The 14,883-nt window shown below is 37.9% G+C and overlaps 1 protein-coding gene and 1 long non-coding RNA gene across 4 annotated transcripts in view; one reads left to right on the top strand and one right to left on the bottom strand.

The window, feature by feature from the left end:
- The window catches only part of MTMR7 (myotubularin related protein 7), a 48,931-nt gene that overhangs the window by 7,302 nt on the left and 26,746 nt on the right, over positions 1 to 14,883 (top strand). For all 3 annotated transcript variants that reach the window (XM_082760291.1, XM_082760290.1, XM_082760292.1), the window contains exons 2-4: positions 9,376 to 9,498; positions 10,256 to 10,418; positions 14,099 to 14,256. In XM_082760291.1, the coding sequence (XP_082616417.1) occupies positions 9,376 to 9,498; positions 10,256 to 10,418; positions 14,099 to 14,256 (444 nt within the window). The remainder of the gene's footprint in view (positions 1 to 9,375; positions 9,499 to 10,255; positions 10,419 to 14,098; positions 14,257 to 14,883) is intronic.
- Positions 1 to 14,883, bottom strand: part of LOC309878108 — a 29,298-nt gene that overhangs the window by 3,932 nt on the left and 10,483 nt on the right. Inside the window, exon 2 of the long non-coding RNA XR_014317483.1 lies at positions 12,847 to 12,950. This is a non-coding gene — a long non-coding RNA (uncharacterized lncRNA). The remainder of the gene's footprint in view (positions 1 to 12,846; positions 12,951 to 14,883) is intronic.

The raw sequence follows: 14,883 nt of genomic DNA, 5'->3' as shown, positions 1-14,883 counted from the left end.
AAAGGAAAGAAGTTAAGTTTGTTTAGATTTTTCTTGAATGTTTTCCCCCCGTCCTGGCAGGTTTGCCCCGAGGAAGCTTTTTATAGTGTTGAACTTAAGGTGTTTTTATTTAAATTTTATTATGTTGGTATTTTTGGTTTGGGTTGATTTTTTTTGACATACGTAGCCTTCTGACTCTGTGGTACAGATTGATTGTGCATTATTTTACTGTACTTAAGAAACCTCTTCAAAGATGAAAATGTAAAAAAGTTACATGGATCAACTACAGTTTTTGTGATTCTTATTGAAAATAGAATAGAAACCACATTAAATGGCATTAAAATGACAACTCTGTTTTCCTTTTTTCTTGTTCCAAAACTATGCAGAAAGATACTTTATTGTATATTTTGTTTAATGAGTACAGCATTATACTTTCTCTGTGTGGAAAAAAATATTTAACAGCGTTTGGTCTTTTGCACGTTATATTTTTTCACTCTTGAGCATTATGCTAAACACATGGATAGCTGGGGTCAACCAGGGTGAAGAAAGCTCAAATATTCCACTTGGCCTCAAACCATACCAGCTGTGCTCCTTTTTTCTCATTAGGCTCAGGCTTTTGGCTTGTACAAGCTCTTCCCTTAGCTTTTGCATGCCTGCAGTGCTGAAGTCAGTTGGAGCCCTGTCACTGATTCCCAAGATTCAGTTTCTTCTTGCTTCTACTTGCATGTGTAACATTGCAAGAGAAGTAGGCAAAGTGGCAGCAAACCTGGGTCTAGAAGCCGGAGGGAAGATGAAGGCATGGATGGACTAATTCCTTTCTAGGACTATGTGTGTGCTGCTGACCTAAGCCAGCCCCATCTCTTGGCTTTGGAGCAAGCTTTTCAGCAGTGCTGATGGTTGTGAAATAGCGGCTGTTGAGCTGGCATAGACAGAGCCTGCAAGACCCTTCTGGAAAGTGTGATCCTTTTTGCAGATCCTGTGCATTTACCACTGTGTTCTGGTGTTCTTGTGTGCCTGCCCTGACGCACACTGTGAGATTTCAGACTTCTCTGTTTCCTCTAGCTTTTTCTGCAATGATTCTTGCTTTCCTCACTTTCCAGTCCAAAACAAACCCACAATGAAGGCCAGCTTCTTTTGGTCATGGACATCACACAAAACCTTAGAAGCTCAGTCATATACAGTGAATCAGTGACTGAAACCATTGCACTTTCTGTACCTTTAAAGAACCACCAAAAATGACTTCCCTGCTTTGTATACTCAAATCTCAAGGTACTCGATCAACTTCTATCACTTAGGCTTTTGCTGCAAAGCAATAACTTTTATTTAACTGAAAAATGGAGAAACTCATGAGGACATGTCCTGAGCTAAGAGTTTCCTTTAATTAGCAGCTTCCTCCTAGCTGTGAGGGTGTTCACGCCTTTCTTCCATTTTTGTGGGAAGGAATTAGAATAATTAATAACAGTTCCTCGTTGGTGATGGGCAGTAGCAGAGCTCTTTTGTTCTTAGCTACCAGATGGGTTTTCTGCCTGCACATCTTTCAGATGTGCAGTTAAATTGCAGTGTGTTAAGTGGCAATTACAGGTTTAGCTCATATATGGGAAGGAAACACACCGAGAGAAAACCTGTGTAGTGAAAACAGAACTCCATGAGATGGTTTTGCTTGTCATCTTACTTCTCTCTCCTTTCCTGACTCAAGCCTACGTCCACCATAAAAACTGATCCCGTATTTATTTGAAAGTTAAAACGTGGAGCTATAAACAGCATGAAAAACTAGCAGTAACTTCTGCATTTTTTGATGTTGCCATGTGTTTGGAGATGCCTAAATAAATTAAAGAAGCGAGAATGAAGGTACCATGTTCAAGAATCTTTTAAAAATAGGCCATGCAGTCAGAGCTTATTCAAGAAGTAATCTATGCTAGCGATGAAAACAAATTAGGGTACATGGATATTTTTAGGAGTAACATTTTGTCACAGCAGCTTTTCTGAACACTTTCAGGGTCATATCTTTGCTGTTCTTCCTTAGGTGGGAGTCCCATTGAAACTAGTGGGAGTTGTGCCTGAATAAAGATTTGACCTGTGCTTTTCCCTAATATGACATCTTTTTCTTGAATGACCTTCTGGCAACCTTGTTCATAAGCAATTTATCATGTTTATGCTCTGAGTAAAAAGTGCCTTCCATCTGTTCTTAATTTGTGTTCCCTGTAACTTCTATTTTTGCCTCCTTTTTCTGTCATCTGTGTTGCATTGAAAATAGGGGTTTTGGCCAGCATTATTTATCCCCATGTAAGGGGTTGTAATCATTGAAATAAATCTCTTGGCAGTCTTTCCCTTAAGCCTAGACAACCACAGTCATCAAGCAAAAATAAATGATGGGGGCAACAGCTTCAAATAAATCATTAAAGGTTTTCTTTAGGTGCCACTCTTCAGGCTGGCTTGGTTAGTGCTTGCATTTTTGCTCCTCAAGCTCTCCAAGCTCTCAGCTTTACTTGCTCTTTTTTGTTCTTTACCTGTCATACTCTGACCTGGTCTCTCTCACCAGGTTTTCATTTTAGGCAAAGCCCATGTGTGTGGTGAGTATGCCTTTTCGTGATGTGTACATACATGAATTCTCATGTTCTGCAACAACATCTGCATCAGCTTTGATTAAAAATTAGGGTGCATTTGGGAGAAGTAGAATAGTTACTACAGTGACTTTTTCTAATATTAAACTCAATTTTTTTCTTTAACTGTTCTTAATACCAATTTCTCCTCATGCTTGTACTTTTTTTTGGATAGAAAAACTAAATTTTTTCAAGGCAATATTGCAATGTGTGTTTCCCTCTTGAGGAGATGAATATATTCCTGTTCCTTTTAGACCATTTAAAGACACTATTTGACTTGGCTTTCTTTTGCTGATTAGAAGGGTGGAAAAGAAGACAGAAGACTCATTCTCTGAATCCTTTGATGAGCAGAATGAAATCTAAGATTGAAGATTGCTTTGTTATTTATTTATTTATTTATTTATTTGTCCATGGGTGAAATATACATCTTTTCCAGAACATTTGAGTAACTGGAAACTAAGCAGAGAAACACAGATGAAGTTTAGATGAAAGCTATGTATGCCAGCTGGGGGTTATGCAGAGATTTTTAGAACAAGCTCCTGAGGGCTTAGAAACCCTTACTGCTCCTGAAGGCACTCAGTGCCACTTGCTTGCAGTGAATCAGAACTGTGGTTTTGAATCTAGAAAGAGATCAGATTACTTCCCCATTGAAAAGAATGTTAGATATGATGAAGTCATTCATGAGGCAAGTTATTAGTAAACCTGCTTTATTTTTTCTATTACTATCATCACAGACTAGCATATGTGGCATGAGAGTTAGCCAAGATTAATCAACAAATCATGCTAATTTTAATCAAGTCAAATTTTGAGGCTCTCATTAGTTTTAACTGAATTACTATACTCATTGAGGTCAGCAGGAATAAGTGCTAGATAAAAATTCAACTGCACTGTCTAACAAACAGCACTTTTTCCTTGTCAAGCCTGGTAAGAGAGCTAATTTGGAGTTGTACTTGTCCATGCTGAAGAAAAACTGAGAAGTTCTTGTTAGAATGCAGAAAATGTCTGGTACTTTGGATGCTATGATGTGTCATAAAATTTTGGATGGTATAAAAAATTCTATATTCTCAAATCAACAGAAGTCACCAAGAGTTCCACTTAACCATGGCAAAAAAAAAGCATAGACAATTGGACCAAATGTCTGTGTTTCTGTACAAATATTAAGTCTGAAGAAAGTTGTGGAAACTAAAGTTACTGGTTGTAAATGAGAATGTTGCTATGATATGCATGTTAGAAATTTGGTGAAAGAACAATAATCAATGTGACAGGCAAACTACACAGGAAAAATGGGGAACTTCGCTGTCACATCACCTGTTGACAGCCTAACTGAAATCAAACAGGGCATGAAGGCAGAAAATGCAATAACGAAGGGAGACATTACAAAATTGGTATAGGGGTGTGCTAGGGATGCGATTCTGAGTAAAAGTTTAGGTGTTTTAAATGATTGTTTATACAGAGGATGTTTGCTTATTTTGAAAAAAATTGAACGTAATTCTAGGACCTGACACAAAGACCTGGTTCAAGATAAAACTGGAACCTCTGTGTGACAGCAATGAAAATACTTAGATGAGTATTCTTGAAATAGCAAAAGGAAAAAAGAAAAGAAAAGAAAAATCTCCCATGGTAATGTTTAACTTCAAAGAGGAAACTACATAAAAATATGAAAACTGTTTAAAAAGAAAGAGAGCCAAAAATTAAAATGTTTACGGGAGTCATGAAGATTGTTTAAATACGGGAGCTTACTGCAAGCCAACTTCCAGAAAAAGGGCTTTAAAAGACCAACAAAAGATTTGAATAGCTAAACAGCAGGGTAAAGGAGTAAGAGGATGTCTTTTATTAAAAGGACTTCTTTTAATAAAAGTAAAAGGGCTTCTTTCAAGTTGAAGTTGTACTTAAATGAGGAAAATAGAACATAAACAAGCCAGATATATAAACAAAATAAAGCAGGCCAAAAGAGATTTTGAAGAACAACTTAGAAAAAAAAAATAGTAGCAAAACCTTTTTTTTAGCTGTCTTTAAGTAGACAAAATCTAGACAGAAATATATAGGGCTAATAAATGATCGAGGTGGCAAAAGTATTTAGGGCTACCTCTCTGTCAAGAATGTGCCAGAATATTTGTTACCAATAGAAGTGTTATTAGAAGAGATTTCATGAGAAACTGACAACAGTGAATGGTAAAAAAAAAAAAAAAAAAAAAAAAAAAAATACTATGGCCAGATGGTATCCACACAAAACTATTAAAAGAAAGTACAAAACCGTCAAGCCAGTAACTACGGTGAGTTGCTTAAAGGTGTTCTAGTCCAATAAATAAATAAATAAAATTGAAGTGATGAATGATACTTAATCTGAGAAAACTGATAGGAGCTGCTACACCCCTTGCTCCTCCCTTCTAAATCTTTAGATTTATGGGTGTCATTAAAAAGGGGGAAGAATCAGCATAGCTTTCATAGAGGAACTTATAATTCTTTAAATTTCTTTGGAAAAGTAATCGAACATATGAACTACGGTGAATCCATCTGTTAGAACCCAGGTGATCTTCCATATCTTTATCAGAGGCTCTTAAATAAACTTCATCACCACGGACTAAGGTCCTCTCAGTAATAACTAAAAAATAAGACACTGGCATAAGTTTGGCTGGGCCAGAGTTAATATCCTCATAGAGGCTCACACAATGCTGTGCTTTGGATTTAGGATGAGAATAATGTTGGTAACACACCACTGTTTTAGTTGTTGCAGAGTGCTTGCACAAAGCCAAGGCCTTCCCAGCTCCTCAAGCAGGGGGTGCACCAGGAGCTGGGAGGGGACACAGCCAGGACATCTGGCCCAGGCTGGCACAAGGGATGTCCCACAACATGTGGCATCATGCTTAGCAATAAAACGGGGGTAAAGGAGGATGAAAGAGGGATGTTTGGAGTGATGGCATTGGTCTTCCCAAGAAACGACTACACGCGATCAGCCCTGCTGTCCTGGAAATGTGTGCTGATGGGAAGTAGCAAATGAATTCCCTGTCTTGCTTTGCCTGTGTGCAGTTTTTGCTTTCCCTGGTGAACTGTATCTCAACCCATGAGTTCTTGCACTTTCACTGTTCTTATTCTCTCCCTCTTCCCACCTGGGGACAGTGAGTGGCTGTGTGGTGCTGAGCTGCCTGCTGGGGCTAAGCCACAACAGAAACAAACAATTAACTCAGTTTTTGCAATGGAGGCAATTGCTCTCTAGAGATTCAAGTGATATATGAAAGCCTCTGATGTTCAGCTGACAGCTGTTTTGAAGTATATAGGGGGAGATGCCAGAGGCAGCAACCTTCACTGACAGTACTTTAATTACCTAGTGTAGGAGAAATGAAAGATTGCCATAGAGGCTTGTAGCAATGTCTCATGATACTGATAGACAACATTAATCATTGATAAATGTAGGATAATACAAATGGGTGGGGGGAGTCTTAGCTTATGTATGCAGGGTTGACTTGGAGTTATAATACCTAGTTCTAAAAAAAAAAAATAGTGTTAATCAAGGAGCAAAAAAAAAAAAGCAAGCAATGTTTGAAAACTTAAAAAAAAAAAAAAAAAAATCAATAGAGAACAAAAGAGCAAACATACTATTTCACTCCACAAATCTGCCATACATTCATATCCTGAATTATGTTTGCACTTTTGGCCTCTTAAGAAATTGAATTTTTGTCACAAAATCAGAAGTATGGAAGAGCTTGTCAGGAATAGCTTCCATACAGGTAGCAAGTACATAAAGTTGGGCTCTTCTGGGAATGAGACAATGGAGGGAAGGATCTGTAACAGTGTGTATGACAAAGTAAACGAGGAACAACATTCACTGTTTAAGAACTCAATCACCAGAGTGCACCTGCCATTGGTGGCAGTGTCAAAACAAGCAAGAGGAAAGGATATTTGTTTGTACAATGCATAGCAGAATGTGAAGTTCACTCTCACAGGGCGCTGCCGGTGTCATTAGTTTACAGGGATTCAAAATGTTACATGACAAAATTCATGGAACGTAAATCTAATTAGAGCTATTAGAAACAATGACCTCAGCTTAGAAACCCCCAGAGCTGCTGGCTTCTAGAAGTTGGAGTAACATCCTGAGGGAGCATCAGTCCATGCTTGCCTCATACTCTTCCACTCTAAGAGATAAACTGCAGGGCTGGATGAACCATGAAGTTGTAATTTTTTTTTAATGAAATATGACTTACTGTGTAGTTCCTATTGCAGCTATTTCTCTTTATTCATGCCTACTCTTTATTCTATTTGTAGCTTTGTATTCAAAAAATAATTATAGTGAGTCCTGGTTGCTATTCAGTTGAGGGTCTCTGACTGAAGAGTAGGATGAAGGTATGATTAGGAGGCCTGAAAATTCAGCCTTCAGCCTCTGCCCTGCTGTTTGAGTCTGCATTGCTTGTGTTTCATATCCTGAAGTACCTCGGTGTGTAGGGTGGTATTTGTGGATGACAACTTCCTTGAACAAGACCAGAACCTGTAGAGCAGAGCCCTCCATGGCCAGACTACACTGTAGGTACTCCTGTTTTGTCTAGATGAACCTCATTTTTGTTGTTATTCGTGGGTTCTTTTTAGGTTTGGAGCACTGCTTAAATCTTTGTTTTGTACCATCTGGGCTCTTTTATATCTCCTCTTTGGCTTATTAGTGAATGTTTTGGGTTAACACTGTGTTTCTTTCATTCCTCCTCACCCCAATGTGTGACCTCTGAAGTAGATGGTCCTGGGAAAAGATTTTATTCATGCTTTCTAGCTGTTTTATTTTTATTTAAAGCAGATTATAACTGGCCTTGAGGGAGAAGACTTGGTTTTTGCTTTTTTGCTAATTGTTTGATTTTTAAGCATTTTGCTACCAAACTGGCTTGTTTTGGTTTTAAGGACCTCTCTGTTCCTATTCTTAAATTAGTGCAATGTGTTTAGATTACACACTGCAAACATCCAGTTCTGGGTGCTGGCATCATTCTGCTTGTTGTGTGATTTCAGTGGAGGTCCGTAAAGACTGAGATGATACATGTCAAGAAACACTACATCCCGTCTCTGAGAGTATTGTAGGAAGCTTCTGTCAATGTAATCTGGGATCTCTATGCTATTGGAAATCAGAATGACTTTGCAGAGCTTCATTATTTATTTTTGAAACCAGCTCTGGTTTCATGAGATGGTGCAAAATTAGTTTTATTTCATTGTAAAAATTGATTATGTCCTCCCACAGTGGGTGTTAAGTCTTTGATTCCAGTTGGAAGGTGACTGAAGGCAAAAATTTCCAGATACGTCCACTAATAGCAGCATAGCTTAGGCATTTTTTGAACTATTACCAGAGACTTGTCTGCAAGCCTGAGTGGAACTTGTTGAAGAAAGACACTCTAGCACTATCACCTCCTGCTTATTCTTTTTTTTTTTTTTTTTAATTATATATATATTTATTTTTAATTTAGCTTTCTTTGTATCGCTGATAATTCTGGAATGGCTTGAGGAATGTCAGGCCCTGCCTTGCTATCACAGGGTTTTGGTAAGGTGAGATAAAAAGAAAGAGCTCAAGGGAGAAATTGTCTTTGGATTTCTTTACTAACAGATGTTTGGATACAGAGGTACCACAAGAGGGGAAAAAAATGAACATTAAGTTAGATCTGGAGTTAGACTACATAATATAATCATATTTTCTCATATATAAATACTTTTCTGATAGTCATTTCATATGGCTCTGGAAAGATCTTATGGGAAAAACATCTTTTCATGCTCTCACACACAGCATTTCTGGTTCAGATGGTCTTAGCTATGCTTTTCCATATTATGTGTGAGACAGTTTGTTTATTTTTATTTTTTCAATAGTGAGGCAGCTTTCCAACATTATTTGGTTCAGGCTTGACTGTTAATTTTGAGATATTCCTGTGTTTGATTTATTTTTTTGACCATTCTGTATTTCCTTATAAACCACCACTTGGTTTATGACTTGGACATTCACTGGAATTTTCTGGGAGTGGGGACATTGAATAGATTGCTCCTATAACCACACAAACAAAAATCTACTTATGGCTCTCAGTTTCAATTTGCTTCCCTTATTGTACTTTCCCAGAATTTCAGTTTATTCCTTAATCTTCTATACAGCGTATGTATAGTGCAGTAGAAATTTGGGGTCCGCATTTGTGCACTGATGTGTGCAACCCTCCAGCTGAGATCAGTGGGGGCCACAGAGTGGGCTCAAGGGAAGGGTATGTATTTGTATTAGCTTTAGCTTTTCCATTTTTGAGAATCAGTGTAAAAATAATTTCCTCAGAAAAGCCTATAGGCACAAACCCAATACCTAAACCTAAAAAGTAACGACTACGCTTATCACTAAGGGATTCAGTGGTTCTTTTGATACTACTCTGTCCTGCAGCATGTTTTTCTGTCATTTTCACTGTGAGGACAGTTTAGCAATGGAGCAGGTTGCCCAGAACAGTTGGATAGGCTCCATCCTTGGAGATTTTCAAGATCTGACTGGGAGAAACCCTGGGTAACCTGATCTAACCTCAGAGCTGGCTGTGCTTGGAGCAGGAGGTCGGGCTGGAGACCTCCTGGGGTCTCTTCCAACCTAAATTGTGCTATGAAGCTATCCTGTGTTCTATTGCTTGTGCAGGTAGATCAGCCTCACATATATATGTGCTGTGTAGGTGGTAAATATCTAATCTTAGAATGAAAAACCTGTGTTCATAATGGACAAAATGTGAATTTTGAGATCTCACTGTGAAAGGCTATGCCATAGCCTAGGTTTTTGGTTTCGTTTTTTCATTTTCTTTTTCTCTGTCATTTCTTTGTTTAGGTGGAAAATGTTCGGTTACTTGATCGTGTATCCTCAAGAAAAGCTGCACTGGGAACCTTGTATTTAACAGCTACCCATGTCATATTTGTGGAGAATGCTTCCGATACTCGCAAAGAAACCTGGGTATGAATTTTTATTTTTCAGTTAGCTGTAAGTGCATGGCAATTCATTGATGGTAGTTTGAAAATATATTGCAAAGTAGATTAAATGTGATAAATCAGGTTATATGGCTGCTTTTATAACTTCAGAGCATGTGAAATTCCGATTGAAGGCCTTTACAGCTTGATAATTCTTGAGCACTTTCAGTGGCTTCTGGATATTGTAATCCAGAGGAATGCAAGGGCCTTCACTGTACAAGTACTGGATATATTTCACAGAGGAACCACCTTTGTAAAGTACATCTGTTTTGAATGTGAGTTACTACCCAGGCGCAGTCAGCTCTTGCCTGTCTACCTGACTGCCTGTACTTCCATTTTGTTAGTTAGGATGCCCAATTTTTTAGCCTAGAGACTCTGGAAGAGTTTTATACAACTGATGCTGGTTCATCTTTTCATTGCACAGATAACTATAAGAGCTCTTTTTCTGGCAATCAGTAGCTTATACTACAAAACAAACAAAACCAGAAAGCTTTGGATAGCATGACCAGGCTAATGTCTGACCAACTGAAAGACCCTATAAGCCTTTGTCTGTAGGGTATGTATCTGGCACTGCCTGAGCCTGATGCTGGAGGTAGGAACAAAACTACAAGAGGAGGTGTGGGGTGATTTTCTGAAACACTAGTGGAAACTGTTGTGTCTGTCCTGGCAGATCATTATAAGAAACAATTTTTCTTCCTGAAGATTTACATCATGTGGCATAACAATTTTCAATTCCCTCACAGGTTCTCCACAGCCAAATTTCCTCCATTGAGAAGCAGGCCACAACTGCCACAGGTTGCCCACTGCTGATCCGCTGCAAGAACTTCCAGGTCATCCAGCTGATCATCCCTCAGGAACGAGATTGCCACGATGTTTACATCTCCCTAATACGTCTGGCACGGCCAGGTATGGGGAGGGAACCCGGCACTAAAGTCAATCACTCTCCTGAAGAGAGAGAATGTAATGGGAGAAGTGTAGCTGTGCATCTTTCTCCTTTGCAGTTTAAGAGAAAAGACTTCATTGGGGATGCATTACAATGAAAAAAAGGTCTCTGAGCACACAAGCTATTGAAGTAATCACTTTTAGAGTAATGAAGAACACGTTATAACAAGTAGTTCATTCCAAAAAGTTTGACATGAACTTAAAATTATACTCTAGGGGATTGCTGACCATAAAATATATTAAAATGCTATCTTACATGTCACTGTTGCTTACTGGATGCCTTGTGTAAATGTGAATTTAGGAAAACACTGACAACTCTCTAAATTCAGGGAACTTTCACATTCCTGTGTTGATGAAAAAGTTATGATAAATCTAGTGACCACATCAAGATCTGATTTTTCTGTGCATTCTGATGATGTGCTGTGCATAATTTTTTTAAAATCAAAGAAATGTGCTGCAGCAAGTAGTTAATTTATGCCACTGGAGTGCTTGTGTTTTGGCTTATTATTGTCTAGATTTTAATGATGAAAGATGAATGTGCCATTTTTGAATTTATTAAACCCAAACAAGGTCCTTTTGAAGCCTTTCCTTTTTACAGTGAAAATCCAAATGTTGCAGTGGAGTAAAGCATCTGATCCCCATGTCAGGAGCCAACTCACAAGGCCTCCGGATTGTTTGTTTAAAATGATAACTGCATAAAGACAACATCCACCTCTGTCTTGTAGTATTATTTTAACAGTAAGCAAAGAAATGTTTGCCACAGTCTGTACAAAAGTGACAGCGTGGGCTTTAATTTATATCTTGCTAGGACAACACCAGTTTTATCTAGTGTGTAGAGAGGAAAAATTGCACAGTCAGCCAGCACAGTAACTGATCTTTGTAAAGTGCCTTCTATAATTAGGGTAGTAGTAGTAGTAGTAATATGCAAGTGCAGCAGATGTAACTTGATATGCTAGGTGATGCAAGATGAAAGCAACTGGAGAAATTCTGAAACAATGAGACAAACATTTAGCCTGTGCTTCTGCTGATGTAGATCTGGATTAATTCCACGGGCCTTCACCACAAGTATGTGATCATGCGTGCTGGAAGGAAAGCAGTTCTGTAACACTATCTCCTTGGAGCCAGGAGAATGTGTGCCTATTGCTGTGCACCAGGATGGACACTTTGGTACGGACATACAGACTGCCCAAGAGAAGAGTGGCTGAGGAGCATGGACACATGCTCAGTGCCAGACCACAGTGGGCAAAGACATTTGAACAAAGAAAGCGCAGTAATAGCACAGCAGAATTTGCTTTTGGCAGAGTTCAGCTGCACAGTGGCTTTCTTTCTCCAGCAAAGTATCCAATCTTCAAGTTAGGCAGATAAAATCTTGCTTACTTAAAATTTAGAAGGCTCTAACCGAAAGTTGACCCAAATGTATCCTGATGGTACTCTGCTCTGTCCTTTTTGTCAGGGCAAGAAGCTTCACTTCTTTAGGTTACACAGTTACCCAGCATCATAAAGTACGATTTACTCCATGAGGAGAAAAATGGACTTGTTTAAGTGCTGTTTTCCCTTCTCTGCCTGATCTTTACCTTGATTCCAGCACAGCCGAACCTGAGTGAAGCCTTCTCGTGTACTGACTTAATCTCTTCCATGTTGTCTGAGAAGGAGAAATTTGTGTTTGATTTAATTCTTTCCAGCAGGTAATAGCATTTCAATATCATGCCGTCAGCTGAATCCATCCTTTTTTGCTTAGTTAAGACATCTTGTGAAACAAGCAGACTGAAACAGTTATTACAGGATTGCAGACATTTATGACCAAAGAAGTGTGGAAGATTGTGGAAGTGCTGGAGAAGAATTGATAAATGAGCTTTAAGACTGATTATTAATACTTGAGCAATTTTGTCAACACCTATAGATACCATCATGTTGTAGTAGTTGTAATGTGGAGTGAGACTTCAGTCATAAATAAGCTGGATATTTTGTAACAGGTGGATTTTTAAAGGCTTCCCGCTATGCCTGAAAGCAGGTCCACTTGGGAAGAATTTCCAGATGTTTCTGACAACTGAACAGTAAAAGCAAGAGCTTAGATTGCTACTTAAAGCACTTTATTGAAATGTGCTCAGATTGGATTTATGGATAATGATGAAACTTTGTTAGCAGATGAGAAATAGACCACAAATCGTTATTTTCTTTCTCCTTTCTCTTCTCTCATGACCTTGTTGTCTTTCAGTACTTTCCTGACAGAATTAACATGAAGTTTTCTTTATGTTTGTTCTTATTTTTCATGTGTGTACATACAATCCAATTAATTAAAAAGTGCAAAATATAACTTAAATTACACTTCTGAAAGACATAATTGCCTGGAGAGGTTATACAGTCTCCTCCTCTGGAGATATTCAAAACCCACCTGGATGCCATCCTGTGCAATGTGCTCTAGGTGATCCTGCTCAGCAGGGGAGTTGGACTGGATGATCTTCAGAGGTCCCTTCCAACCTCGGCCATTCTGTGATTCTGTGAAAATTAAAATAAAGACTACCTATAGGAAAAATAATAAAATAGTGGAAGCCTTATCATTATTAATTGTGTAGTTGTTGTTGTTGTTGATATTATTATTTTTATATCCATGAGTTTCTTACTGTGGTATGCTAAGACTGCTTAGTATATTATTATATGCAGATATTATTAGAAAAGAAAGTGTGGTAGTAAAATTTACTGATCTTGTTAAAATTATATCATAAAAGACCCATGGGGAACTATGACAGCAGAGAGGATTCAACTTGTAATTTACATATTTCAATTTCAAAGTTACAAACCTATTCGTCAGAAAGTTTTAAGGAACTTCAATCAACAGGATAAAACATGCCCTCACGAGATAACACTATCTTCAGCATTAAGAACTTTTGTTTCAAGCTATATGTGGAATAGTTTTTCATATCAATTACAAGTAGCATTCAATACCAATGGTGTCTGACTACCATAACCTACCACAATTAAGACACTCTGTAGTATAAATACGGATAATACAGACATTCCTAATAAATAAATAAAACTCCAGTACAAGCAAAGTTTACTATATGGTACTTGACTGAGGGTGACAAGTGGCGTAGCTGCTAAAATGAGTTTATGGTCGTGATGAAGTAATTGATGCAACACATGCTATTTTGCACAAAACAGATGTTATGTTAATAAAGGGATCTATAAGCTACCTCTAACTTGCAAATTGTTTTGCAGGCCTAATACCGATTCTGTCACTAACTTCAATTTTCATCAGATAAAAGCATATAATTTTTTTTTTTTTTTTTTGTGTGTGTGTGTGTGCTGGGGGAGAATTTTAATCTTAATTTAAATTAAGATTAATTCATTTAATTTTAATTATTTAGAACAGCATATTTCAAATGGCACATAATAAGGCTAATAATAATAATAATTAGCATAATAATGGCTAATAAGGCACATATATTATATCTTATGTGAATAACAAAGATATCACAGTATGCTTGACAATAGTTATAAGCCAGGCTGTAGGATTTGGAGTAGCAATTTATGCTATTTTTAAAAGAGAAACTACAAAAAAAGACAGTGCCAAGTTTTGTTTTTGAAGAGTGACTTCAGGATCAGAAAGTAGATGTCTTACTGTTCTGTTTGTTTGTTTGTTTCAGTGAAATACGAAGAGCTGTATTGTTTCTCATTCAATCCAAAATTAGATAAAGAAGAACGAGAACAAGGCTGGAAGCTTGTGGACCTCAATGAAGAGTATAACCGGATGGGTATTCCGAATGATTACTGGCAGATCAGTGATGTTAACAGAGACTATGGCGTGAGTTGTTGTGATTTTTATGTCATGGAGTCCATGCAGTGCATGGACCAGCAGTCCAACTGTGGGCTACCGTAGTGCCCACAGTGCATAGAAAGGAAAATAGATAGCAGGATAAAGGATATGTCTTCATTTAATATATTGGAAGCTGAAGAGCAGAAATTTGGCAAGAGTAAGTTTTAAACCTTAGTGCTTGGCTGCTGGTAAATCATACCTAAAATTAAGTAAATCATACCTAATGTTAAGTGTCTAAATGAGAATTTTCCTGACACGTACTGTTACATAAAATTGCTACACAGACATTTTAAGAAAAAAATACTAGTAACAGCAAATTTAGCAACAGTTTTTCCTCACTGGCTGTTCTCACAGTCCTTTTGAAGCCTCTATGATTGACTATTAGAGTTTTCTACAGTTGTCTGAGAGGTTATCTCTCTTCCTAGCCATGTACTGTCCTGCCTAATTCAGTCTTGCACAACTGAAGTCCCCAGAATGTTAATTAATTGTGAGAAATAACAACCAAAATATGATCTGAAAGAAATTTGTCCATGCCCTCCATTGGCTTTGTTGCTGGATCTTATCCATGTTAAGGAAGGCCTGTGAAGTTCTCAGAGAAGACTGAGTGTGCTGTCA

The sequence above is a fragment of the Aythya marila genome (genome assembly GCF_965140915.1).
Source record: "Aythya marila genome assembly, chromosome: 4".
Lineage (NCBI taxonomy): Eukaryota > Metazoa > Chordata > Aves > Anseriformes > Anatidae > Aythya > Aythya marila.
Note: the sequence above shows the minus strand (reverse complement) of the source record. Positions and strands in the feature narration are given on the sequence as shown.